Source organism: Ictidomys tridecemlineatus, chromosome 1, assembly GCF_052094955.1.
Source record: "Ictidomys tridecemlineatus isolate mIctTri1 chromosome 1, mIctTri1.hap1, whole genome shotgun sequence".
In the NCBI taxonomy this organism is placed as follows: Eukaryota; Metazoa; Chordata; class Mammalia; order Rodentia; family Sciuridae; genus Ictidomys; species Ictidomys tridecemlineatus.
Window position 1 is genome coordinate 150,340,138 of NC_135477.1, and position 27,755 is coordinate 150,367,892.

General features: G+C 52.9%; 1 protein-coding gene across 9 annotated transcripts; it reads right to left on the reverse strand.

Moving 5' to 3' along the window:
• Nucleotides 1-68: 68 nt before the first annotated feature.
• Grk6 (G protein-coupled receptor kinase 6) lies at nt 69-27,755 on the reverse strand. 9 transcript variants are annotated; one of them, XM_078049178.1, is made up of 17 exons: nt 27,541-27,755; nt 23,536-23,631; nt 22,416-22,528; nt 22,212-22,289; nt 21,758-21,858; nt 21,410-21,502; nt 21,262-21,325; nt 21,017-21,157; nt 20,548-20,738; nt 19,718-19,755; nt 19,538-19,627; nt 18,297-18,505; nt 18,057-18,194; nt 13,440-13,577; nt 13,221-13,355; nt 13,106-13,107; nt 11,386-12,559 (listed from the first exon to the last, which is right to left on the reverse strand). In XM_078049178.1, exons 1-17 carry the CDS (start codon nt 27,590-27,592, stop codon nt 12,469-12,471), a joined length of 1,770 nt encoding a protein of 589 aa, XP_077905304.1. In that variant the 5' UTR covers nt 27,593-27,755; the 3' UTR covers nt 11,386-12,468. The 9 variants fall into 9 exon arrangements, with proteins under 9 accessions (XP_077905280.1, XP_077905304.1, XP_005333233.2 ...); XM_078049154.1 differs by lacking the exons at nt 11,386-12,559; nt 13,106-13,107 and adding an exon at nt 69-202 and having other exon boundaries at nt 27,541-27,713; XM_005333176.2 differs by lacking the exon at nt 13,106-13,107 and having other exon boundaries at nt 27,541-27,754.

Consider the following 27,755-nt stretch of genomic DNA (forward strand, 5'->3'; position numbering starts at 1 on the left):
CTGGACACTGGGCTCCTCTGCGTGGTCCCGAGCCCGCGCCACGCTCCCAGGTGCCGCCAGCGTCACTCGGGGACCCGCGGCCGGGGGTTTCCTGCAGCGGGGCTCAAGTCGTGCGCGCGCCGGTGGGGGGCAGCTGCGGCGCCCGCTCCTTCCCATGGCGCCGGCGGAGCGGGGGCGTCCCTTACCCTGGGCCGCGAGGGACCTGCGGGGCAGGAACAGGGGGCAGTGAAGCCGCGCCGCAGCTCCCGATGACTTCCCGGCCCGAGCTCGCGTCGTCCCGGGGAAGCCTCTTCCGTGGGATCCCCCGCACTCCCCGGGGGCCCGGTGACGTCACCGTTGGTGATGACGTCACGCTTCGAGGTTTCCCCGGTAGGGTTTCCCCGGATCTGAGACCCGGCCGCCGCCGCCGAGCTCGCGTGCTGACGGACCCACGGCGGGCCAGCAGGGGGCGCGCGAAGGCCAGGCTTGGTCGCTGAGCCTACGCGAGATTCTCCGCCTAAAACCCACAGGCTAGCCCTGCTCTGAAACGCTTTCAGAGACCTGTGGACTCCAGGGCGCTGAAGAGGAGTCTCGGCGCGGTCGCTTTGAGTGAACAAAGGGCGGTCCACTTCCTCCAGCCCCACAAGAAGCCCAGCCGGCGCCCAGCTTCAGCCTTGCACTCGCGGCCTCCTGATCTTCCCGGCGCCATTAGGGGCGCTCCGGCTGGTGGGTGGGTCCGACTGCCACTGTGTGCCTCTGGTCCTTCCTTTGCGCCTGACACGCGGCGCCAGGCGTGGGCCAGGCCTTCTTCCTTTCCTCTAGGCGCCTCCGCCTGCCTGCCGGATTCCAGCTCCAACTCGGCTTCCCCGCCTCCTACCCATGCGCAGCCCCACTTGGCTCTGCCACTCTATCTCCAGGCTGCCATTTCCCTTCCCCCAATTCCTTTCCTTCTCTTCAGAGGGAAGGAAAACTAGATGAGAATTGGAAGCTTGTCTTTCAGATTCACCTGGACCTGCACTTACTCCAGACTGTCCGCTCTAATTCCACTTCCTCTCCACAGCCAGGGCTGAGAGGGGCAACCCTGCATCCTGAGTCAGGAAGGAGCCCTGGTTTTTCGAGGGAAGAGCAGCAGGGGACTGTTGACAACCCCCATGGACCAGAAATGAGCCCTCTTGGATGCCTCATACCAGGAGCTTTAACGTACAATCTTTTGGGGTAACGAAGTATTCCACTTTACAGGTGAGGAATGAAGAAGCAATTCACTGTGTAGTGGCAGAGCCTATTTGAACACAGGCCTGGACACAAAATCCTAGCCTGAGCCGTGTGGGGGAATGCTGCTGCTTGAGCTACACTGTGGGCCTCTTCCAGGACCCCAAGGACCCCCTACTCTCAGCAAGCCCAAGGCATGGGACATACACTTAGCTCTGGGGCCCACAGTCTGCCTGAGCCCTAAGCTGAGAGGATGCCAGACCACGAGCCTCCCACCACCCCGAGGCCAGCCTTTTCCCCCAGATGGCTCCTGTCTGACTCTATGGCTGCCTTGAGCCATGTGCCACTTGGTGCCCGTGCCAGTCCTTTTCTCCTGGGCTTGCGTTCCAGAACAGACAATGGCAGGAACAATAGCTCTGCCCGCCCCCTCGACAACCCCGCCATGAGGCTGCCATGGCGACGGCAGCCCAGATAAAAACACGATGCTGCCAGTCACTGGCAGTTAATTAAATCTGTTGTTCTCCTTTTCTAAGCTCTCAGGAACAGGAATGTTCTGAGGAACTGGCACTAACTAGAGGTCCCCCTGGTCTGCAGAGCAGGAACAGCTGGGTCAGAAAAGGCACTTTTGGGGTTAGAACTAACTGGGCTTAGCTAAATTAGGGATATCTGTCAAGAGCCAGGCCCAATTACCCAGGCCAATAATCCCAGCTACTCAGGAGGCTGAGACAGGAGGACTGCAACATAGCAAGATCCTGTCTCTAAAAATAAATACATAAAAGGTATTTTTTAAAATTTTTCAAGACCATCAGGACTTGTTCCTCTCTCTTTTTATGCACAATCTTACATGATTGTCCACACCACCTCATCACTAGTGTTGTGCCCTTTTGGCAGATGAAGAGGCAGGCTTAGAGAGGGAGATGACTTATCCCAGTTCTCACAGCTAAATTAAGCTAAAATTAAGCCTATGTCTAATTCAAACTGTGTCCAAATACTGTGCCTATGTGATGAGTGAGGTATAAATGAAAAGCCCAGTACTTGTGAGCAGTCAATACAGCAGGACTTGGCAGCTGTAGGGGCATTGGGCACTTTGGCCAGTTAGTAGACAAAATGTGCATTCCTGTTCCTTCCCACCAAGGCCCTGGAGCACGTCTACCAGTCACAGCAGCCATGGAAAAGCGAAAGGAAATGAAGGGAAGGCTACAGGATGGAGAGATGGGATGTTGGCCTCAGACTTTACAGGGAACGAAAAACGGACTGTACCCTGAGGGTGCTCAGCTCAGAAGGCTGTGCATTAGACTAGACCAGGACAGGCCACACTCCAAATCTGCTAGGTGCCACTGCTACCCCTTAGCCAGGAGGTAAGAATCATTGCTGTATTTTACAGATGAGGCAGCTGTGGGTCAGGGGAAGCCTCCTGCTTGAGGTCTTACAGATGAGGACCCTCTGATCCTAATCTGGCTCCAGTACCCAGTTTGAAGGATAGGGATTTGATGCCTTTTTACAAGGGCTGCAATCCAGCCTAAAGCCTTCCTCCTAGGAAGACTCAGTATATGATCATCTAGTCCATAATATGTATTCAGTATGTATAACTGAGAGATTCATTCAGACCTGAAAAGGCTCTACTGACCTGACCAAAGTTCTTGAAGCGTCCCCCAAAGGCTTTACCACTCCATGCCTCTGTGCAAGCTCTTGCCCTTGTCTGGGGAGCCCTTCAAATTCAGAGCCAGCCTCTTGCCCTCCCTCAGCCACTCTTCTTGCCTCACCCCTTCAGACTGTTAAAAGCAAACACCTGCCACTTGTCCAATTCTGCTGTTAGGAGCCCCGTCCTTCAGATGAACTAATTCTTAAGTCTGCCATCTTTGTTTTCTGTCCCCGCCCCCCTCACATTCTTGAAGGTTATTTGAACATTCTTTAGGATTCCTTCTTGATTTATGTGTAGTGTTTTGGGGTGTAGAGTTTTGTACACTTTTCTTAGGCCACACTTACTGGAACCAAAGTAGGGGGACAAAAGTGAGATCTCAGTGTTACCTAACACCCATGCTGACTCAGTTTCTTCATCAATGATTACAGTAAAGACTGAGCTAATCCACGCCAAGGGAGTGGAGATGAACAAAACCCTTAGTCCTGATGATGGCAGCTTCTGACCTGGGGATGCAGATATGTCTCTCTGAGGTGCTGCCTGCCTGGGGGCTGCACAAAGAGCTCACAATCCTAGGAAGTAAATTAGCATTCTCTCCATTTGACAGATGAGAACACTTGGTTCAAAGAGATTAAATAACATCCAAGGACCACAGATCTCATATTCTAGAACCTGGCTACACTGCTGCATGAAAAACCCTGGCCCCTCAACTTTAGACTCCAAAGATCTGCTACTGGGTCCTTTATTTCAGCAATGGGCCCACCCTTCACTCCAGATACAAAAGCCTGTTGTTCCTATTCTTGGGGTAGTATCCACACCCTTTGGTCCTCTTGCCAGTGCCCTGGCCAGGTCACTATTACTTTTTACCATTGCACCATCATGCCGGACCCCTGCCTAGTCAACCAGTTCTCCACATTGCCCATTTCCCCTAGGCTCTCTCCTTTCTGAACCCTCCAATGCTTTCCCACCATCTCAGGAGACAATCCTGGCCTTAACATGCTTCTAATTGGTGTCTCTCAAATTTGAACAAGCATCCTAACCACTGGAAGGCTGGGTTCCACTCACAGCATTTGATTCAGTAGGTCTGGGTGGGACCTCAGAGTTTGCATTTCTAACAGATTCCCAACAGATGCCGAGCCAGTGTTGCTGATCCAAAGGAGCATCCTGGGACCCAGATCAGAGCCTTCAGGATGAGCCCCTGCAAGGTTGCTTGGGCTCTGGTCATTCTGTTCTGGATAAGTCTTCCCTGAGCCACCTCACCCCAATAGCTGGAAGATAATGAAGCCCAGTGACCAGAAAGTTCTGGAGTAGTTTGTGTCCAACACCAGAGGCTTCATTTGTTTTGATCAACTGGCACATGGTAGCTAGAAAGCCACTTCTTGAAGGAATGACTAGAGGTGTCCAGTTACCTGTTTGGTCTTTTAGCTGTAGGACAGTGACACCTCAGGAGCTGGGTCTGCATCCAATTCATTCCTGGGAAATGTCGGTCATTCACCAAAATGTCACTGAGAAAGAAGCCATCACCCAGCCTCAGCCCTCGCAGGGTGGGTTATAAGCAAACCAAGCGCTCATATATCTATGAATAAAAGGAAAAGATGACATGGAGGCACGCACCAAGGGCTCTGGAGCAGAGAGGAAGTCCCGGGCAGCAGGGGCTCTGGGTGAGTCTTGGACATGAGGCCCAGAGACAGGAGGGAGGAGGAGGGTGTGGTGTGAGGCGATGAGGGCAGGTGGAGGAGGAAGGTGACTGTCACCATGTCTTACATGCCTTGCACATGCCATCAGCCTCTACAGTCGTGATCTCACTAACATTCAGGAGGCGGCTGTTTTCACCTCGCTCTACAGTCAAGGATGTAAGTGCAACAAGGAGCTAGGTCCCACTCAGGCCACAGAGTCAGGTGTTCATGAAGCTATAGCAATTGCAAAGCTCATTCTCATGGCAGGAAGGGCATTTCCGAGAGGCACTGGTAACATTTTACACCTCTCCCACACCAGGACAGATCAACTGAGGTCACAGAGGGATGGCAGAACTTGCCCAGCTCCCCAAATCAGCCAGGCATGGAGCTGGCCACTGTATCATTTCTAACAAGGCTAAGGTACTGGCTTGGCACCCTGGCCTGCAGGTAGAATCTCTGTGAGTCAACCCTGGCAGTGGGCTAGGAACCCAGGGCTTGAGAAATTGCAAACTGAAGAATAGAGACTGGGGCCCCAGTGGGCTTGTGTATAAAAAGGCCTCATGTCCATTAGATTCAGCTCTGGCCCACTTGGGGGCTGTGAGGCAAGATACTCAAAGATCAGACTTTCCTACCAAAACCTCATTCTGGAGGCTCCCTGTGCCTCCATCCCCTCATTCAGTGAGGGAATAATTATCTTTCCTTCCAAGGGAGGCGGCCACAAGGTAGTGGGGGCAGTCTGGTGTAACACATAGAGCAAGAGTAGGGTAGCCCTGGGTTCAAATCCATTCTGGCTACTCCCATCCCTAAACTTAAGTTTCTTTGCCCACAGCGTAGGGATGGTATAACCTTCCTGACAGTGCCAAGGGGTAAGCACAACTGATGAGGAAGATGAAAATACTTCAAGACCAATGTTCATAGCTGCATGTGGCCAAACACCAGTACCTTGTAGCCAGAGAGGCTCAAATGTGGAAACCAGCCCATGGTACTACATCGTACGCAGCCTGAGGGTGTTCCAGCAAAAACTGTCCTCACTTTACCACAGACAAGAGGCCTCAGACTCATGATACTCAGCTTGGACACAACTCATGGATGTTTTGTTGATTCATAGTCTATTTTAAAAATATCCTATCAACATTTAAAAACCAGATTTTGTATGAAGGTCTAGATTTCTGGCTCATCTAGAAAAGCAGATAATCTGGTCATACCAAGTCCACACCTTACATGATGACATCAAACAAACTGAGGCTCACCTCACTCATCCTGTTGCCCCCCACCCTCTGGGCCTCTGAAAGCATTTGGGTTTACAACCTCTGAGTTAGACTGGGCACCACAGGGTCCAGCACTGCCTGGAGCCATTTTTGCTAAACTCTCCCACAGTCAGGACCATAAGCTTTGGACACAGAGCCCGTGAACCAAAGACTAGATGCTCGGGGTTTTCCCAGGGGCCTGAAGCAGCCCTCACTGCTTGGACTCAGCCAGAGAAAGAAAATGGAGGGAGGGAAGAAGACAGGCTGGTAGCAGCACAATCCTATAAAGCATCTGAGGGAGCAAGAATCTGGAAGGAAGAAGGAAAAGGTGTGTCACAGCTTGAGAGACACTTGCTTTACTGGAAGAATGTGAAGGAACGACAACAAAATGATCCTCTGGGAGGCTCTAGGATTCTTTTCTGCCTGGGTCACCCAAGCTATGTCTAGCAGATTGAGAGAGGTTTTGCTAGCAGAGAAATCTTCAATGGAAACCTAGCTTTACCACTTACGGGCTGTATGACCTTGGGCAAGTCACTTCACCTCCCTGAGCCTCAGAGTCTCCTCCTTTAAAATGAAGATAATAAACTTACCTTGCACAATAGCTGTAAGAATTAGGAGATAATGGACGCAGAGTGCTCAACACAAGTCCCACACAGAACAAGGAAAAGAATGAAAAAAGACTGTAATTCCCAAGGTCCCCCTGCCTACAAGAGACTCAGGCCAGACTTCCCAAGCAGCCCCCATCTAAGGACATCTTATGCCAAGGCCCCAAATGCCCCAGATACCTGTCACCTCTGGTGACCAGGATACTTCCTTAGATGGGAAAGGAAACCCAAGCATGGTTGTGGTCGCATAGATGCTGTATCCCAAGCTTGTGGTTGGGGTTGGTATCTGCTGAGTCAGGCCCTGAAAAGCTGATAGGGGGGCCATTTCTCTCTCCAGCTTACTACCCATTGAGGGAAGGTTGGGAGGGGAGCCAGAGGTCATTTCCTCTGACTCAGCGGCCATTCTCCTCCCAGAGGAGCTCTTCTGGAGGACCAGGCACCTCCATGTGGCACTGGTGTCTCTGCCAGCCAACCTGATTGCCATCCAGCATAGTCGAGGCATTGTGCTCAGACAAGAAAGGGGCACTTGTGGTCCAGACAATGGGCTGGGTCGCTTCCAGTTGGCCTGGGCTTCAGCTTCCCTGGGTCAGCAATGTCCTTTCCTCTGCTCCTGCCCACTCCTCTTCCACCCCTTCCCGGAGAATGGTGGCTAGGAACACTGAGCAGAGACCCACAGTCAATTCATGGGCAGTCTGGCACATGCCCTGGCCATAAGGAGGAGGAGGGATGGCAGCTTCTTTCCTCTCTCCTGATAAGGAACATCACCTCTGGGGAACACAACACCGGGGCAGGCCACCGTCACGAGGGAACCCGAGAAGGCCTGGGTGCTGGAGTAGGGGTTACCGAGACCCCTGACCCAGCCTCCATACCTCCACCTCCCACGGCAGGCCCAGGGTCTGGGCCGCCCCCACGTTTGCAGCCACCCTAGGAGCCCTGCTGCGACGACTGCAGCCACGTGGGAACCTGCTCGTGCCCACGGAGCCTTTCGCCCCCCACCCCCACCCTCGACGGGCGGTGGAGGCAGGCACACCCAGACCCGCCAGAGGGGCCACGTTCCCCTCACGGCGCACCCGCTCTCCCTCCCCAGCGCCGGGGGCTGTGGCCCCGCGTGGGGTGGGGAAGGGGGGAGGGGGCGTCGCTACCCCGCAGTCGCGTTGCCGGGGAGCGCAACCCCGTTACTGTGGCAACGGTTTCCAAGCGAACTGGTGGTGGCTCGCGCCCCGCTCAGGCTCCCTCGCTCACTGGCGCTCTCCCTCCCTTCCTCCCTCCAGTCCTGGCTGGGGGAGGGTCTGCCCACGGCCCCGGGCCCGGGTCCTGGGCGGCGACCCGGGCCAGTGCTTAGAGCCGCCCTCGGGGAGGGGCTCATCCCCGGGACAATCTTCCGCCCGCGTTCCGAGCCCGCCCGGCCCGCAGCCGCCGCGGTACTCACGGGCCCAAGCATCTTCTTCGAGCTCGTTCTTCTGCTTTGGAGCGAGAGGCCCAGAGGACAGAGCCCCCGGCCTGGGGGAGGCGGCAGCGGAGACGGCCCGGGGGAGCAGACAGTGGCAGTGAAAGCGGCTCCCAGCGCAGGGCTGGAGGCGCGGGGCGCGCGCACGGGCGCGTACACGGCGCGTGCCGAGTCTGGCGTGCGCGCGCGCGCGGCAGCCAGCAGAGGGCCCCCCGCCCCCCCCCCACGCCGCCGAGGAGGCTGCCAGGAGAGGGTAGGGGGTGGGAAGGACGCGGTTTCCACCTGCCGCGCCTAGACTAAGAGCCCTGGGGCACTGGACTCACATCCCCGAGGGCATCCTGCACAGAGCATGCACGTGCTACCCAGCTCCTGGCAACAGGCTGCCCCGCCGGACACGGACACGGCAGCAGACCCAAAGCACATATGGGTCGCACACGGTGGATGTTCAACCAATCAGCTGAGGTCAGGAACCCCAACACGCACACAGCTCAACCTGGACAGCACACACACGTGCAAGTCCTGGCCACATGATGACAGGCGCTGCACACACGCGCCCCTTGGGCAGGGGTTCGAGCAGTGTGGCTCCCTCTCCACTCATTACACACCTGAGATGTCCCCAGCAGGGCACATCACCAATTGCTTGATAGGAAAAAACATAGGGGGGAGGAACAAGTGCTGAGTCTATAGCCTTGGCCCTATTAGAAAGAGATGATCCTAGAGCCCCACCCTGAGGTGGCCTGATAGAGGCTACCATGAATCTGGGTGCCCTGGCCTTTTAACCTAGTTCTGTTTCTACTCCAGCTTCTTTATGACAGTTAGGGTGATCTACCAAAAGAACTCTTCATCACCATATCAGTTGGGAGTTGAGGTTTCAAGGGACAGGACTCTAAAATATATAGGCTTGAGCCCACAGGGTCTGTGTCATGTAACTGGAAATGAGAATCAAGGACTAGATTCTCCATTTGGTCACGATTGATTCTAGTTGTTTCAGTAACAGCATCGGGCATGTATTTGTTTCTTGCCATCTACTTTCTCCTGTTTGCATCATTCTAGGACAAGTTGTCCCCAAGTAGTCAGGAGACCTCCAAGGCTTATATCCTGCTATTCATCCCCAGAGAAAAGAGAACTCCCTTTCTTTCCCAATAGTTCTAGCAAAAAGCAAACAAGCAAACCAAAAACACCACAATGATTCTTTTTTTGGATTCGTTTGGCCAAGTGTGCAGCAGTGAACCAATCCAGGAGTACATGCCTTGGGGGAGGGGATGTATTCCAAGTGGCTACCCAGTTTCTGTTCCTTTTTCTTTGGATATGAACACCCAGATTCCATTGGAGGAAGTCATTGCCCAATCACTTTGGGTACCAACATGGTGGACACCTCTGAACCCAAGTACTCTGTTCCCCCTTTGAACATTGAGCAGGTTTCCAGCCTGGCTATTGGAACTCCTTGGGCTGAGTCTGGTTCAATGACGCCAAAGCACAAATGGCTTAGCATCTTGTTTCTGGTAGTCATGCCTTATGAGTGTTTCTTGCCACCTACTTTCCTGATGAGAAGGGAGTCTGCAACTAATACCTCTGGCCCTTCTTGTCTGAGCTCCCCTATGTCCTTTAACATCAAGTTATCTGGAAGACAGTGCCATTCCTCCCCAGGTCACACATACTAGGTATGTCTAGTGTACCTATATGCAAAGAGTGCAAGCCCAGCACCATCTAAGCCACACAGAATGAGAAGGGGTTCCTCAAGGGAAACTTGGGGTGCTTCTATAGCTACTCGGACAAACCAACACAACCAGTGAAAACCCTTCAGGGATTCCCTCACCTGCCAGATGAGGTCCCACATCCTTAACATGTCTTTCAAAGCTAGAGAGATTTGAAAGCATTGACCTTAGCTGCAGCCACTTCTTTTTTTCCACCCTGCCCCATGCTCAGCCATTCTAAACCACTAGCAGCCCTAAGACCATCAATATGGTCCTGTGTCCTGGACAGTACCAACTCTGACATCTTCGAGGCCAAAGGGCTTTCCCTGCTTGGTGTTGCCCCCCAGCCCCAGCCCTCTCTGTTGCAGTGCTGATCACACTAGGTGTCACTGTTTTCACGTCTGCCTGCCTACCAGACTGAGCTCTAAGCTGGCAGGGACCTCATTTCCATCTGGGTCCCCAGTTCCCACGAAAGAGCTGGGTGGAGAGGTGAGCTTAGCAAAGGCTTATTGGGAAATGAATTCTGGGAGTTTCCTCTTATAAGAATTTCAAGTGAGCTTAACCTTAGTCAAGTTCTGTAGATTCTTTCCTCACTCAAGGGGGAGCTTGGGAAGGGTCTGATTCCTATCTACCCCATCTCACCCCCAAGCAGATCCTGGTACAGGAAGAGAAATACACCTCAGGCCCTAACCTCATGCCTCATGAACATGATCTGGCTTTCTTATTCTCACCTGGTTTCAATTCCCACCCTGCAATGGTCATTTTCCCATGGGAGACCTAGAGCAACCCCAGCAAATACTCCATTAACCAAAAAGGGGCCCTTTCTGCTGAATTGGTGCTGGGCATCTTTTGGCTGCTCTGATGATAGTTGCTAAGCTTGGTAACCAGCACCCATTCCTCTAGCTGGAAGTCCTGACAGTGATCAAGTGATCACTAGCTGCTGGTCTCTTCCTTCAGGACTCAGGATTGAACCAAAGGCCCCAGGATCTCAAGCACGCTAGGCAAGTGCTCTACCACTGAGCTACAGCCCCAGCGGCCCTGCAGGGTGATAGCCATCACCTTCCTAGTTAAGGGAAGGGCCTGTGCAAAGCCAGCTTGAAAAGTTGCCAAGGCTGTAACTTGAACCCACAACTGTCAACTGCAAAGCTCAAGTGGCTTCTGCAGCCCTAGGTACTTAGGCCAGAGGTAAGAAGCAAATCTTACAGGGTATTCTTGGTGGCTGGGGACACTGGAAAGCTACCAAGCAGTGATGGGTTTGCAGTCTGGGACAAACTTGTAATCAAACAGCTCTCGCCCCTAAGTATTTACACAGGTGGTCCACTGCAATGTTCTCCCCAATCCCTTTTGTTCTCCATGTGCCTCTCTTTCAAGCCTGGCTAACCATTACCTACAGAAACCCTGAAGGCCTTCTTTCCAGTATTATCACCCACATTTAATGTTTCAAGGGCAAAACTGAGATGGGTCTCATGTACCAACCCAGGGCCAGGTACATAACAGGGGGCCAAGTTAGGAGACCAGAGACAAGTGTTCCTAATAGCAGCTCTCACCTGGCTCCCTAAGCTGTTGCAAGTTCACATTAAGGCAGGTCACCTTGGCTTTGAAAAGCTCAAAAGTAGACCAGCCAAATCCCACCCCAGGGGGAACGGAGGCTTCCTTCCTCAGGGCCCATCCTATTTAGGAAGCTGAGAAACACCAATGGATGAGCCCAAAGGCCACACCAAGGCTACCTGCAAAGTCTACCCTAAGATTTGTCCTAGGGACTTAGAAGGGCAGCCCCTCATAGCCCTACCAGGTCCACCTCCAATCCTTTCTTACTTCTCTAGACCAGAGAAGCAGGAAGACCCCCTCGAACACCAGAAGCAAGAAAGAGGCAGGCAGGGGCAGCTGGCTGGGTTTGTGCTCAGACTGTATTCACAGAGACACGTGGCAGCTTACATTGGACAAAATGAGTAATAAAAATTGGCTTTAAATATGGAAAATCTAGGGCCCTATAATCCCATGTTACCCTAACTCTGGGACCAGGATGGTCATCACAGTCTGGGAAGGACCAGGGCTGGGACCTGGGGCACAGGCACAGCCTTACCTTGCCCTCTTCACACACAGTTACACACACACACACACACACACACACACACACACACTCCCCATGGGCACACACAGGGAAGGTGGATTATTGCTGGGCACGTGTGTCTGTTGTTATGAAGAGATTCTGGAATGATGGAGGTTTGGCCAGGACACCCCACACCCTCCTATGGTCTGAGCTGGAGCATTTCTGAAGAGGTGTCTTCAGGACAGGGCCCAGCATAAGAGACAAAGTGCCCTGGGAGCTGGAAGGCAGAGAAAGACCCATCTGGGACAACCTGGGCAGTGGACTGATGGGTCTCATGGTCAGCCCAATCTCTGGTCACACTTTGGCACAGGCCTAGGGGACACTGAAGCCCCAGATCCAGTCTAACAAGTGCTTGAAGGGACAATATTGGGTCTGAAATGGTGGTGGCCTGAGCCCAGGACAGTGGGGGCAGGCACAACTGTCATTTGGAGGTTGGTGGTGGCCAATGCAGTGCTGGGGACTCAAGGGTGTGGCCTGGCCCAGCCTCAGGCGATCTGAGCTGGGCCTGAGAAGCCTCATTTGGCAGTAACTCCTCTGCCAGCTCCTAGCTCTCCTGACCAGGGCTGGCTGCACAGAGGAGGGGAAGCCAGGGCGCCGGTCTGGGGTGGGAATTAAGAGCGCTCTGGTTGCGATAGACACTCGTACAAATACATAAATACAGAAAGCCCCGAGCTCCAGAGAAGAGCTGAAGGGACGCACCTTTGTCCCAGGGACAGCCCAGTCCTTGCCAAACTCAGCCAGGCCAGGGACTGAGGGGCAGAGGACACTGGGGACAGCTCCGGCTGTGTTCCCCAGGCCACGACTTGAGTGGACAATGGGGAAGACCACTGTGCAAAACTGTAAACAGCGTTCAGAGTAGCTGCTACCGCCAATCGCCGGTGGGGGCCTCAGGCTGGGGACTAGAGGCGGGTGGGGAGTTCTTCCTCACTGTCGCTGCAGTTCCCACAGCAATCCTGGAGGGACAGGGAAGACACGGAGGGAGAAAGGCAGAGTGGGCGCCATTAACCACCTGTGATGTCGTAAGGGGCCAGCTCTGCCTGAGCAGGCTGGGAGCTGCCTGGGGTCATGTTCTGGAGAAGAGGATCCCATGAGGGGCCTGGAGCAGCAGATCAGGCCACACATGGGTAGGTGTCAGGGCATAAGCTTCCGGCAAAAAAATAAAATAAGTTGGACTAGAGAGACCCCAGGACCTGCCAGGGCAAGGCCACTGTCCAAAGGCATGGCATGGGGAGACAGGCAGCTAAGCAAGGCTAGCAGCTTGAAGGGGACAGGGTGCAGGGAACTGCAGCAGCGGGGAAGGGGATAGAGGAGCGGGCACCAGACTTCTTTCTCCCACATCTCTCCTCTGCCATGGAAGGGCTGCCTGGGGCTCCCCAAGGCCGGGCAGGAAGGCCAACCCATGGGGAGCCCACACTGCTCACCTCTGGAAAGAGAAAAGAGCCCATGAGCCCAGCCAAGGGTAGGGGACAGGTGGGAATGAGGCCAGAGACCCTGGGCACCGCTGGCAGGGCTGGAGGATGCCCACATCCAGTGCAAGCGGGCACCGGCTCTGCCTCCCACCAGTGTCCCCTAGAGCCAGGCTGGGGGCCCAGTTAGTACACTGTCAGGGCTTACCTGGCGACTAAAGAGTCTCTGCAGCAGTCCTTTCTTGGGGGGTGCAGGCGGCTGGCCTTTCCAGTCCAGGTCTGGTGGAACTGAGCCATCCAGCCCAAAAACATTCAGCTCCTGGAAGCACTCAGTCTCTACCATCTACTGAGAAATAGGCAACTGAGAGAGTTGCCCCCAGGGCCAGACCCCTGGAACCCACCCCATCCCAGCAGGGCAGACCCTCACCTCGTTCTGCCAAGGGATGGGCACACTGCCAGTGGCAAACTTCTGGTAGAAATCCTGGTCGGTGGGCTCCAGCTCCACACCTTTAACTGTGGAGAATTGTTCAATATCCAGAACATCCTTGCAATAAATAGCCTGGGGCTGGGGGCACAAAGGAAATAGTCAGATAGGAAACACACACACACAAGGAAGGCAGCTCAGCCTTGATTCTCCCTCTGGCCCTTGATCTGGTTCTGCTCCAATACCAGCAGAATCTGGGGTCTAGAGTAAGCAACCAGGTACCCCATATACTTGCTAAGCACAGTAGTCCTTTTTCTCTGTAAACTGGCTTCATTATCCCTCACTGATCAATGACTGAATGTGTCTGTGGACAGACTTGATGCTGGGCCACTCCCTCACCAGCCTGGGGGTGAGGAGTGCAGGCTAGGGAGAATTACACGCTGAATCTCAGTTGGCTTCCTTATGCTGGGCCTGAAGTGGATGGGTTCCCACCCAGAGATGTCCAGCGGCTTGCTCCATCCCCCCTCATAGCCAACCAGAGGGCCGGAATGAGTCTCCAACAATCTCCCCAGGCCCCTGCACCTTAGCATTAGAAAGCCACTTTCTTTTCCATCTTTATGCTGTCTTTCAAATCCTACCATTAAGGATGTCAATTAAAATATTATGAGCCAGACATGGCGGCCCATGCCTGTTATCCCAGTGGCTGGGGAGGCTGAGGCAAGAGGATTGCAATTTTAAAGCCAGTTTCAGCAACTTAGTGAAGCCCTACGCAACATAATGAAACCCTGTCTCAAAATAAAAAAGGCTAGAAACGTGGCTCAGTGGTTCTATACGTAGCACCAAAAAAAAAAAAATAATAATAATAATAATCATGAGAGTGGGGGTATAGCTCAGTGGTAGGGCTGTGCTTAATAAACACAAGGCCCTGGATTTAATCTTCAGGTCATTTGCACATATCTCCTCATCATCATGTAAAATGGTGCATCCATAGGGCTGGGGTTGTGGCTCAGTGGTAGAGCACTTGCCTAGCACATGTGAGGCACTGGGTTTGATCCTTAGCATCACATAAAAATCAATAAATAAGTAAAATAAAATTGCACCCATCTACAACTAAAAATATATATATATATATATATATTGAAAAAATGGTGCATCCACTTTTTTGAAAAAATCTGACAATATCTTTTTTTCTTTTTTAAAGAGAGAGAAGAGGGAGGGAGGGAGGGAGGGAGGGAGGGAGGGAGGGGGAGAGAGAGAGAGAGAGAGAGAGAGAGAGAGAGAATTTATTTATTTATTTAAGTTCTCGGCGGACACAACATCTTTGTTTATATGTGGTGCTGAGGATCGAACAACCCGGGCCGCACGCATGCCAGGCGAGCGCGCTACCACTTGAGCCACATCCCCAGCCCCTGACAATATCCTTTAAAAGGTAAATCATGTTAGCATATGACCTAGTAATTCTATACCTAGGTATATGCCAAGAGGAAATATCAACATCTGTCCACACAAAAACTTGTACAGGAATGTTCATAGCAACCAGGCACAGTCGTGAGCACCTGCAGACCTAGCTACTCAGAGGCTGAGGCAGGAGAATCCCTTGAGTCCATAAGTTCAAGACTACCCTGGACAACACAATGAGAACCCATCTCAGAAAAAAAGAATATCATTGTTCATAATAACCAAAAAAGTGGAAATGGCTCTAATGTCTACCAACTGATTTGAATAAACAAATGAGTTAGGCCCGGGGAGATAGCTCAGTGGTAAAGCACTTACCTACATGCATAAGGCCCTTGGTTCAATCCCCAGCACCACATTAAAATAAATAAATAAGGCCGGGCACAGTGGTGCACACCTATAATCACAGTGACTTGGGAGGCTAAGCCAGGAGGATCACAAATTCAAACGCAGCCTCAGCAAAAAGTTGAGGTGCTAAGCAACTCAGTGAGACCCTGTCTCAAAATACAAAATAGGGCTGGGGGTGTGGCTCAGTGGTCAAGTGCCCCTGAGTTCAATCCCCAGTACCAAAAAAATAAACTAATTAATTAAATAAAATAAACAAACCAAATAAAAGGAGAAAAATAAATAAATGAGGTATTATCCAAACAATGGAATATTATCAATATTGCTATACGCTAACATGGATGAACCTTAAAAACATGCTAAGTAATAGAAGCCAGTCACAGAAGACCATATCTTTTATGATTCCACCCACATATATGAAACATCTAGAATAGGCAAATATATACAGACAGAAAGTAGATTAGTGATTAACAAGGACTGGGGGAGAGAAGAAAGGAGAATGACTGCTAGTGGGTATAGGGTTTTTTGTTTTGGCTGGGTAATGAAAATATTCTAAAATTTATTGTGGTGATGTCTGTATAACTCTAATAAAAGGTACTGAACTGCATCCTTTATATGTGTGAATTATATGGTATGTGAATTAATCCTCAATAAAGCTCTTAAAAAAATACATCATCATCAAGCTTGCTTTTCATCTATTGCTTCTAAAACATTAAGCTCCAAGGCACTGATTTTATCTCTAACTTTGAACTAAAGACCACAAGTAGTGAGATTATTTCAAGGTTACTTAAGATGATGTGCATAGGAAGCAGTCTCAGAGGCAGGCTGATGGAAGTCAGGCCCACTTGGTTCAAGTACTAGCCCAGGACAATACCCACGCTTCAGCATTCCATGGAGACCTATTACACAAGATACAGAGGCAGCAGCTCCCTAGCTGGCCTCCCCACTTATACCCACACCCTCCATGGACCCACTCCCTACACTTTACATTCCTGCTCAAACTTCCAAATCTCCGTCATTTGGGGCTCACATTCCTCTTTCCCTGCATATATTTGCTCCAGGCACACTGGTCTCCTCACTGTGTTTCATCACACTAGACTATTCTTTTCCCCAGGACCTCAACACCTAGCTGCTCTTTTTGCCTGTAATGCTCTTATCTTGGCCTACTCTCTCCCTCACACATTTCCAGTTTCTGCCTAACCATCAAAGATCCCCCTGTCTAAAACTATGATGCCCCCACCCCATCACTCTCTGGCTTCTTAGCCTGTTTTATTTTTCTTTGTTGCACTTAGCGGTACCTGAAATTCTTTCTAATTTATTGGTTATTTTGGTGTGCCTTCTCGATGGAACATAAAGACAGACTTGGGTCCTATGGACCTTATTATTTTCAAGGTCTGAGCACTCATGCATTTGTAAAATTAAATGTGGCTGGCAGCAATCAACCCAGCCTGCCTATCACCTTCTAGTCTCCCCAGTGCTCCTGATGAACTGTCAATCACAGGACCCAATTTATAAAAAAAAAAATTTTGTTTTTAGTTATACATGGGCACAATATTTTTATTTTGTTTATTTATTTATTTTTATGTGGTGCTGAGGATTGAACCCAGGGTCTCACACATGCCAGGCAAATGCTCTACCACTGAGCCACAACCCCAGCCCCACAGGACCCAATCTTTATAGAGCAAACACATGCCCTAATCCTGGCCAATCAGAACCTTTCCTGTAATATTACACACAAAGTAGCCTGAATTCAGAGAGAGGGATATAGTCAACAGGTTGAAGTAGAGCCAAGGGATGGAGAGTTGGCAACATAGCACGAAACCCTGGTGTTGACCCTACTCAGGAACTTTCTTGCCAAAGGAACCAATAAACTCCTTGTTAGACTTAAGTAAGTTTGCATTGGGCTTCTGCCACTTGGAATCTGATGACTAGAAGATATTTTTGCTTGCAGGGTGCTTGACCCACGAGATACTTAATAAATCCACCCACTGGCACCTCCATCTGGGTTTTCCTTTGGGAGATGGATCACTCCCACTCAGTGGTCCAACTGGGTATGTGATCCAGGGATGATCAGTGAGGGTTCTCTGAGCCATCAGAGGCAATGAACATCAGCCTGAGGATTTTTCCACTTTGGTATTTCTTTTGAAATTTCTAGGCAAGAAATTCTATCTATGGGGAAGACTGAACTGGAAGGATGTGGGGCTGAACTGCTGGAGGTCACTCTTGCCACGCCCTGGGGAGAGCCACCTGACAGTGAAGACTATATAATCAACAGTACATTGTGAAGGGAGAAAAATGAATTCCTTCAGTACTACTGGAGTCACCCCGCCTTCATCCCTCCATCCAGATATACCAAAAGCCAAACCTATCCTGCGGTTTTTCCATTCTTATGAATCGAGTGAAGTGTGTGTATATGTATACTTAGCTAAGTCATAAGATTGGATTTTCCAACATCTGCACTGCAGATGTTTTTTGTTTTTTTTTAAAGAGACAGTGAGAGAGGAGAGAGAGAGAGAGAGAGAGAGAAAGAGAGAGAGAGAGAGAGAGAGAGAGAATTTTTAATATTTATTTTTCAGTTCTCGGCGGACACAACATCTTTGTTGGTATGTGGTGCTGAGGATCCAACCCGGGTCGCACGCATGCCAGGCGAGCGCGCATGCCAGGCGAGCGCGCATGCCAGGCGAGCGCGCATGCCAGGCGAGCGCGCTACCGCTTGAGCCACATCTCCAGCCCCACTGCAGATGTTTTGACCACTACTCCACGGGACCCCAGCCCCAGCCCTACTTGGCCCTGCCCTCAGCAGGAATGGGAGGCACTCACATCAGGCTTAAAGGGCGGTTCCAGCATGCCAGCTCCCAGCCGCTTGAAGTTCAGTTTCTTGAAAAGGGGGTGCTCCTTCACCTCTCGAGCGCCACCCCCACGACACCCTAGGCGCTCCGCAGGGTCTTTGCAGAGAAGCTATGGCAGGGCAGGGATGGTCAGGGTGCCCTTGGGTGGGCAGGTTGGTGAGGTGCCCCAACTCCAGCCCTGGTCAGTCAGGCCTCCCCCTTGCTGCAGTACCTGGGAGCAGAGTGAGCGGGCCTGCGGGGAAAAGCGCTCAGAATACTCCTCAGGCACTTCCTTCACCAGCCGTTCCACCTCCTCCCGCTTGATCTTCTTTTTCCTTTGCTGGAAGGGCGACTGGCCTGCGATCATCTCATACAGGAGGCAGCCTAATGCCCACCAGTCAGGGCTGAATGTGTACCGCTCATTCTTTACCACCTCTGGAGCTGGGCAAGGGGCACAGGAGCCAGGGCTGGGTAGGTGGCAGGGAACAGACCCTTCAGGCCCCAGGAATGCCCATGAAATTGGGGGATCAACTCAAATACCCACTAGCCAAGCAGGCAATATCAACTTGATAGTGACCTTGGCGAGTATAGAACACACAACCCATCAAAGGAAGTTGATGTGGCCCTGCAGAGGCACCCAGGATCCCAAGGTCTTGTTTTGTTTTTTTCTTTGTGGTGCTAGGAATCAAACCCAGGGTCTTCCATATGCTCAGCAAGTATTCTACCACTGAGCTACAAACCCAGCCCAGAAATCATTTTTATATGAAGCTGTCTGGCTTATGAAATGTTGGCAACCAATTAGAATTGTTTTAAAAACAATTTGACTTCAATACAAATATGACAAATGGGGCCCATGTAGCTATTGGCTTGCAGCTTCTGGATTTCCTAAGGGAGAAAAGAGAGAGGGCAGAAACTCCTACTTGCTGATCCCTTCAAACAGCCCGGGAAGGCACCTGGGAGTTCCCCTCCACTTACTATCTCTTTTCATCTCAAGGCTACCGGGAGGCAGTACACATAATCCTTTTGCAGTAGAAGAGAGGCAGGAGAAGTGGACCGCATAGCCCAAGGGCACAGGACAGGCAAGGGGTGGAGCCTGTAGAGCCCGGACTATGTCCACTGTGGGGTCACATTTTGGGCCCTACACTGGTCTGTACCACAGATAGGGATGCCTACTCCAAGCATGGGCAACTCAAGGGAGGGCAACAGATTCGATTCTCTTCGCCCTCTTCCCTGGTAGCCACCTGCAGATCAAGCCAAGAGTAGTGCTTCATAAGTATTTAGGGAATGAATGATATTGATTCACAATGTGAGACTCTGGCTGGGTCTTGGTCTCCTCATCTACAAAAGAAGAACACCAATGTGGGCTCTCTACTCCCTAAGGCACAAGAGTCCTCCATACAGGAGTGGGTGGGCTAGACCCAGGACACTGAGGGAACCCAGGAGGTTGGTGTGATGGGGCACAGGGAGACTCACCCATGTAGCCCACGGTGCCCACCCGGCCTTTGATGGTCTGGCCTTCAGGTACATGCACAGCCAGTCCCAGGTCAGAGATGCGGATGTGGCCTGAATGGGGGTGGGGAGAAGTAGGAAGGCCTGTTAATAGGCCAGGCCTTCCCACCCCACCCCACCCCACCTCTGTGCTGCCCCACCCACCATGGTCATCCAGTAGGATGTTCTCTGGCTTCAGGTCCCTGTGGGAAGAGAAGAGCAGGGTCAGGTGCTACTTAGGTTGTTAGAAAGCCACACAGGGCCAGTCCCTTCTAGCTCACTTGGCCCCTAGGATTAGATGTGGAGCAATGTTTTGGACCTATTTGGTGTCAGGGTAAGAGGGAGCCCTGTCCCTGACCTCCTGTAGTAGCCCTGACTCAGGAGAACAGATGAAGGCTCTACCAAGCTAGGACTCCAAGAAACTTTGTAGGCAAGTAAAAGGCAGCCCCGAGTGGGGGACTCCATAGACACCACCAGCAGTCTCGTTCACAGCTGGTGTCAAGGAGCTCCCTCCTGTTTGTGGCTGACTCTACCTTTCCTTTGTCAGATGGGGCTACCTATCCATCCCCTCATGGGACGTTAGGAGGCTCAAATGAACTCATCAGCAACAACTATAATAACAGAGCTCTCTACTACTGGGCCAGCCTGTGAGTTAGGAATGGCAGTCTGCCATTTCCAAAGGAATAGTGTAGGGAGCAAAGAGCTCACTGACTCAAGGCCACACAAAGAAGTCTGTCAAAATCAAGATTCGCAAGTGAGTCAGCCAGCCCCCAAAACCTAAGTCTGAGCCACTCAAGTCCATTCAGTGTAAGGAGAGTGCTGGGCCCAGAGCTGGCCCAGGTCATGTGTGGTTGCAGCCCTAGCACACCAACATCCTTCTACTGCCTGGCCCGATCCACAGCCTCAGCGCCCCTACCTTCAACTGTACCCAGCTGCAGCCCCTTGCTGGGAAGGGCCAAGCCCCGGCACCACTGCCTGAGGCAGCTCCTCCCCACCTGTACACAATCCGCTCCCGGTGCAGGTCCTCTAGGCCACAGCAGATCTCAGCAGCGTAGAAGACAGCTCGTGCTTCAGGAAAGCCAGCCTGGCCCATGTGGTAGATGTGGAACTTGAGGTCGCCTCCATTCATCAGTGTCAGCACGAGGCACAGTGCGTCCTTGGTCTCATAGGCATAGGCTAAGCTCACCTGTGGCCAGGGGACCCGAAACCTCAGGTAGGATCTGTGGGGCACCCAAGGGCCAGGCTAATGCCAGTTGCCCAAAATATCCTTCTGAGTGTCACTCCTTAGGATACTCTGGCCTGTCAATACTCTTTTGGCATCGCCCAGAGCGAGGTGGTGTTATCAGAGGGGGCAGGGCAGGGAGAGGGTAGTCCCTTTGTTAGAGGCAAGGAACTTTATGCCTGTTGAGGGCAGGATGAGCCAGCATGGCAAATGGAAGGGAGAGGTCTCCTTTCTGTACTTACTACAAACCTACTGTTCACTTTCTCCAGGATCTGCTTCTCATTTAGTGCCATGGCCTCCCCTTTCCGCTTCTTGATCCGCTTTTTCTCCAGCTTCTTGCAGGCATACATCTTGCCTGTTGCACGCACCTGGCAAGCACATACCTGTGGCCAGGTAGAAGCAGGACATGAGGGCCAGTCATGCTCTTGCTGGTAGTATAGGGCTTGAACTAGGGTACTCTGCCAAGGGCACTGGCCTAGCCACTCACCTCCCCAAAGCCACCTTTGCCCAGGACTCGGTACTGCCTGAAGGTGTTTTTGGTCACTGGCTGCCTGTGGGCAACAGATAAGGGAGCAAAGGCCCATGAAGCATCTCCACAACCTGGCCTGTCCCTGCCCAACTTGGGAGGAACTCACCTTTCCAGCCACTTCCACTGCAGGAATCGGTTGAAGTAGATGCTGTCGAGGTAGTCGGCAAAAGGGGCCATGCTCAGGTACTCGTGGGTCAGCCTGTTGGAAGGACCAACCCAAAGCCTGACACCCCAGATTCTCAGCTTGATGGCCCAGGCCTCCTGTGATGTGCATGTTCAGCCCACAAAGCCTTATCCTTGGCCAACCCTCCCGCCAACCCACTGAGGAGAGACATGTTCATCCTGTGCTGAAACTAAGGATACTACGAACTACCAAGGTCAAGGCCAGTCCTCTGGGCACACAGAAGCCCCCTCTTTGGGACACAGTTTCAAGCTTGAGGGCAGCGTGGCTTACCGGGTCAGCTCCTGGAAGAGGTCTTTGCAGGGCCCCTGCTCCAGCCGCTGGGCGCAGTTAGTAACCAGCTGCCGAGGAACCTCAGGGATGAGGTCAGGACCCTGGGGACAGGCCAGGACAGGTCAGTGCAGGGGGCTCCGTTGGATGGCTGCTCACTCCCGGGGCAGAGCCAGGCATCTCTGCCAGCACTAGGGATAGCAGCAGTCGGGTGGTACACTAGCTGGTCTCGGGTTGCTGGACTCTCTTCTGGTTACTCCCCTCGAGGCTGGGTAAGGGAGAAGTGCTGGCAGCCTGCCTGGCCTGGGTCTGGCCCTGGCCCACCCCCTGGGCTCCATGCCCACAGTGTTGTCTGGAGCAGCTCCAAGGCACTCACTGCCCAGGCTGTGGTCACTCCTCTCCCTGTTGTCACTGAGCCCTGCCAGCCGCCGTCATCTCTCCATCACTGTTCACTCACCGTGTGGCTCAGAAAATTCTGCATTAGCCGCCGCCCACATGCCTTCCGCTTCTCGTCAGGGGTCACTTCGTACTCAGCCTACAGGGTAGAAGGTAGGGCAGCTTGGGGTTTGAGTGGAGCAATAGGTGTGAGGAAATAGGACAGTGGCTGGGACCTCCATCTGCCCTCACAGTTGGGCTGGGCCCCAGGGCAGGCTGCACTCACCACCCCATCCAGGAAGGCAGTGCAGCGGGTCAGCTCAGGCCTCGTGGCGCAGAACTCACGGAACAGCAGGCGCCCGATGGGCTGCCGCTCACACAGGCTGTGGTAGTCACGCTCTGCAGGCCGAGATGGGAGCTGCTGGGGTCACAGACCTGGAGCTCACTGGCAGGATGCTCCTGCCCATACTGCCAGGCCCTGGGCCCCAACAACAGCTTCTAGCCCTCCAGTGTGGCAGCCATTATCTCCTTTAGAAACCTTACCACAACCCTGAGGTGGACACTATTGCTATTTCAACATACTTGGGACTGGGAGGCATAGAGAGGTTAACTGATTAGCTCAATGTCACACAGCCAGGAGTCTGAGCTCCGGAGTCCAGGCCTCCTCTCCTTCCCCCTGTAATTCTCCTGGTTCACACAACTTGTATATGTCACAGTGCTGGGGCTGGGTGCGGTCTGTGAAGTTCCGGCCCCAGCTGGGCCAAGCCCACACCTGTTGCCTGCCTGGCGAAAGTGCGAGAGGAAGCTGTGGCTTCCTGCACACTCAGCTGGGCCTCCTTCCCAGGCAGTGGAAGCAACCATGGCCCACTCTTAGCCCACATGTGGGATATCAGAGGAGCTGGGCAAATCATAGGTGCTGCTTAGACCTGGGGCCTCCAGCAAGATAAGCAGGAACTGGAGTCCTAGGTCCTTCTGTCCCCTTGCAGAAGTAACCCTGTCACACTGCATGGCATTGCTGGGCATCCCCCAGGGCTGGCTAGGTGGCGCTAATGAGCACAGGCCTGGGCTCCTAACCCAGTCAACCTGGGAACTATTCCCTCTGGACTTGTGGGCCCTGCTCCCCTGGACTGGCACTTCCTTGGTTTCTCTCAGATTGCACCCGATCTGCCCTTGCCCTCCTCTCCACACCCACTTCAACCAACCCTAGTCAGTCTCTGTTCTCCCTCTGCCCTTCACCCATCTCAAGCCCAGGAACTGAAACTGGACTGGGTGATGCAGCCTCAACCTTTCTGGTCCCTGGACCCCCTAACTTTGCCGCTATGCTGTAGGGCAAAGTCTCAGAGGAGGCTCCACTAGCATTACTGGTCCCCTGCATTCCAGCAGCCCCCAGTCCACCCGGGCCTCACCGAGGCTGAGCCGAAGCTCTTCACACTGGCTGATGTGGGGGAACTGAAGCATCTGCCGCCATTTCTTGCTCTTGCCTTTTCGATTTCCACCACCACCTATAGAAGCAATCAGAAGCTGGGTCTCATTTGAGTCAGGCTGCCAGTACGCCTCCACTCAATCACCAAAGTGGTCCCAAGGCCTTCAGGGCACAGGCTGCCTGGGAGACCTTCCTCCTCACACTCTAGCATGCCCTTGCTATGTTCCAAAACACACATGGTCCTCCTGGGCCCTCCAGTTAGAGGCTGGGAGAGCCAAGAGGGGCAACGAGACCACACCAGCAAGGAGCTCAGCTTCAGTTGTTTTCCCCAGCCGGTCTGTAGGAGTTTCCCAGGTGAAGAAATTAGAGAAGGGTGTCAGAATGATGGGAAGCCAAAGCCCATAAGAGAATAATTCCAGGTCATGTGGGACAAGCTTGAGAGATGCCAAGGATAGACAGCAGCCTGTGCTACCAGAGAAGCTCACAGGCCTTTATCAGGAGAGCATCAGAGTTTTATCCTTTGTGCTTTTCTCTGCCCATAAGCAAGGTGGCAGCATGAGGGCTGGCACTCAGGATTCCCCCTCTCCTGCCTTGCACACAGGGGCTTTCCCGGTCCTGACGCTTGCCTCGTTTTACCTAGCTGATCTCCTGTCTATAGCTGCTGACATCCCAGTAGCAGCTGAAATGCCTTCAGAACCCAACAGGTAGGGAAAATGTGGGCCAGATGTGAGGCAATAGAGAGTGGTGGGGAGTGTGATGTTGTAGCTACTCATATTGGAAGAGGCACCAGGGAATGCCCCTTCCACCATGGGCAGCTATAACACAACTACAGATGATTTATTGGTCATTGCCAGACAGAATACTGGCCCACTCTGGCCAGTTCTTCTGAATTTTCAAAAGCAGCTAGAAATCTAGACTAATACATGAAATGCTGGTTCCATTGATTAAAAATTGAGAGGGGCGGGGAAACCGGGTGGGATGGTACACGCCTATAATCCCAGCAATTTGGGAGGCTGACACAGTAGGATCACAAATTCAAGGTCAACCTCAGCAACTTAGCAAAGCACTAAGCAACTTAGCAAGACCCTGTCTCAAAATAAAAAATAAATAGGCCTGTGGATGTGGTTCAGTGGTTAAGCGTCCCTGAGTCCAATCCCTGGTACCCAAAACAAAATAAAAAAACTGCTGCAGCCAAATAAATAAAACATGTCAGAGAGCCGCCAGATGTGGCCTGTGGGCTGTCAGGTTGAGAAAGGCGGGAGGGGCCTGAGTCTTAGCTCTCAGACTTGGGAATGGATCTCCAATTCACACTTGGCCCATCACTTGCACTCGATGACCCTCAATTTCTCTTTGTGTCTTTCAAGTCCAAAGCTACCTTTAGAGGTATTATGAGAGTGGTCAGGAGTCTGTGTCCAGCACTCAGGAGGCTATAGCAAGTAGTGGGCCCAGGTCCAACAACTTAGTGGCAACCTTAGTAACCACTTGCCTTTTCTAACCTCAGTTTCCCTTCAGGTACCCCATCCCTATCTCCATCTAGCCTGGATGGAGGTGGGTATAGGTGGAGGAGCTGCCTTGGGGGAGGGGGGAGCGGGGCTGAGTCCCTCAATGGGTTCCCTCACTGAAGCTGCCTGGAGGAGGAAGTGTTGCAGGGGCCCCTTGAGAAACCTGATGGTGGCCCTTCTGCAGCCTGCATTTGTACCCCACAGTCATTGCTTCACTGTGAGTGAGCAATAAGCCTCCACCCCTAACCCAGGGCAAGGTCTCCCCAGAAGGGGAACTCCTCCCCCACCCCCACGGGTCCCTCACCCAACCCTCCATCGTCCTGCTTCCCCCACTAGTTACTTCCTCCTCCCCCTCCTCCCAGCCACATCAAGGCAGCAGAAAAGAGTCACATGCAAATATCCTGTCCTGAAACTGACAGAGGACTCCACAGGGCTCCTCTCCACCCTACCTAGAACTCTCCCAATGCTTATGGGCACCTGGAAAAGGAAGGCAAAACAAGGGAAAGCTCACACCCCCAGTGTTGTTCCACTTCACCCTCACAGCAGTCCTACCAAATTGGGCCCAATTTCATGAGAAAATACATTCTGAGTAAAGAAACAGTTTGACCAAGATCCCAGAGCCAGAAGGTGATGGTGGCAGGATTTGAATACAGCTCCCACAACTCAAGTTCCTTTCCCACTTCAAATATGCCTGGTATTTATTAAGTGCCAATTGTATACATATGACAAGGGTTTCCCAAACGACTTAGGTCACTCAGATCATTTGGGAAGCTGTCAAAGATCCTGGATCCTAGACCCAAGCTGTCAGCTAGCACAGCTCTTCCATGGGTCTGGGTTCAGAACTCAATGCCAATCAGAATATCCTTTAGTCTTTCTAATCCCACCCAACCATTCCACAAAAAAGGATAGTGAAGTTGAGGAAAAAGAGACTTGCCTAGAGCCATGAAGATGGGAGGGGCAGAACCAGCCAGGATAAGGATTCCCTAATGTAGGCATCAGACCCATCTGGCTATACAATCTTGCACCTTGCTTAGGGTCCAACAACCTTGACAAAGATGCCCACACCGTGTGGCCAGGCAAGGCAATGCCCTCAGCAGGCTTGAGGCCTGAACTGGCTATAGCCCTAGGAAGGGACGCCTGGCAGGGCTCTCCCCACCCCTCCTCCCTGGCTGGCTGGATGACGAGGCAGAACAGAATCGGCAGATGCCCCCAGAGGCTGAGAGGAAGGCCCAGCCCCTGGGCTCGGTAAGGGACAAGAGATAAGACAAGCTCCCAAGGCACTAGGGACCCAGCCTGCCATGCCTATTTCCAGGCAGCATCTCACTGGGGTGACACACACTGGGTAGGCAGAGGACACCAGGTACTACACCCAGATAGGAGCTCCTCTGAGCATCCTTACGGACAGTCCTGGGCATTCTGTGTCCTAGGCCTTGGGCAATTACAATTTGCCGTGATCTGGGATTAGTCTCTGGTCTGAGCCTTTTTTCCCACCTGTAAAATGGGACAGAAAGGCAAAGCAGACGACTCTTCAGCCTGGAAGCCCAGCAAAAAGTGGAAAAACCGCAGGATTTCCTGGCCCTAGAGTTCTAAAAAGAAAGGTCTTGTTCACTGTTGTTTGTCCAGCACCCTGGACAGGATGGGGCATAGTACTTGTGTCTGTTGATTATGTTACTGGGGAGGACTATGGCAGGTGAGGGGCAGACTGACCACAGGGCAGTGTGGGTCAGGTCTGGTCCAGTGTCTCCCAGGACCCTCACATTGCAGGTGCCTGATAACATCTGAAGTGCGAGCCATGAGGAGCTACACACACACACACACACACACACACACACACACTAGGTCCACCAGAATGGCTTCCCCAGCCTAACCAGCCCAGAATGGGCTCCTACTTATTTCTATCTGCGTTTGTTCCAGTAGGTCATGGGCTTCCTGAGAGCAAAACCATGACCCATTCACCCGTTTTCAGTGTCCTGGGGTTCCTAACAAGTGACAGTGCTGTTGGTAGTTTATATGACCAGGAGTTTCCCCAAGTCGGGTGAGTTGTGCTACGCAACTGTTCATTCATTCTTTGACCTTTAAGGAAAGCTAATTTTGTGCAGTTCAGGGGTCTGGGCCCAGGGCACGTGGGGCATCTTCTGGCCTTTCACCTGGAAGAGGCCTGAGAGAGGCTCTCTTGGGGCTCAGGTCTCACCTTTCCCTCTTCCTTCCTCTCTCCTACCATCACCCCCTCACAACCCCTCCCTCCCCCATTGCAGCGAGGGCGGCGGTCTGACCCCCACCCCTTTCTGGGCCCCAGCTCCCGGGGGCAGGTGCGGAGGAGAAGGACGACGGGCCGGAAGGGCTCGTGCCAGCCTGGGGTTCGGGGCGCGGGGCGCGGGGCCCGCGGCCCTTAGGACTTAGGAGATCCGGCGGCTGGGGCTCCTGCCTGTGCTGTGAGGCCGTGTGCACGCGATCCCGGGGCCCTGCCGCCCGCCCGGCTGCCTCACCTTCCCGGGCCTTGAGTAGCACCGTGTTCGCTACGATGTTCTCGAGCTCCATGAGCTGCTGCGCCGCCGGGCCCACCGGGCCGCGCCGCCGGCCGGGGTAGCTCTGTAGAGCCGGGGCCGGGTGCGATCGGCGCGGCGCGGCGCGGCTCGGCTCGGCTTGCAGTGACCGCGCCGCGGCCTCCCGGGCCTCCCCGGCAGCCGCCGCCGCCCGCCGC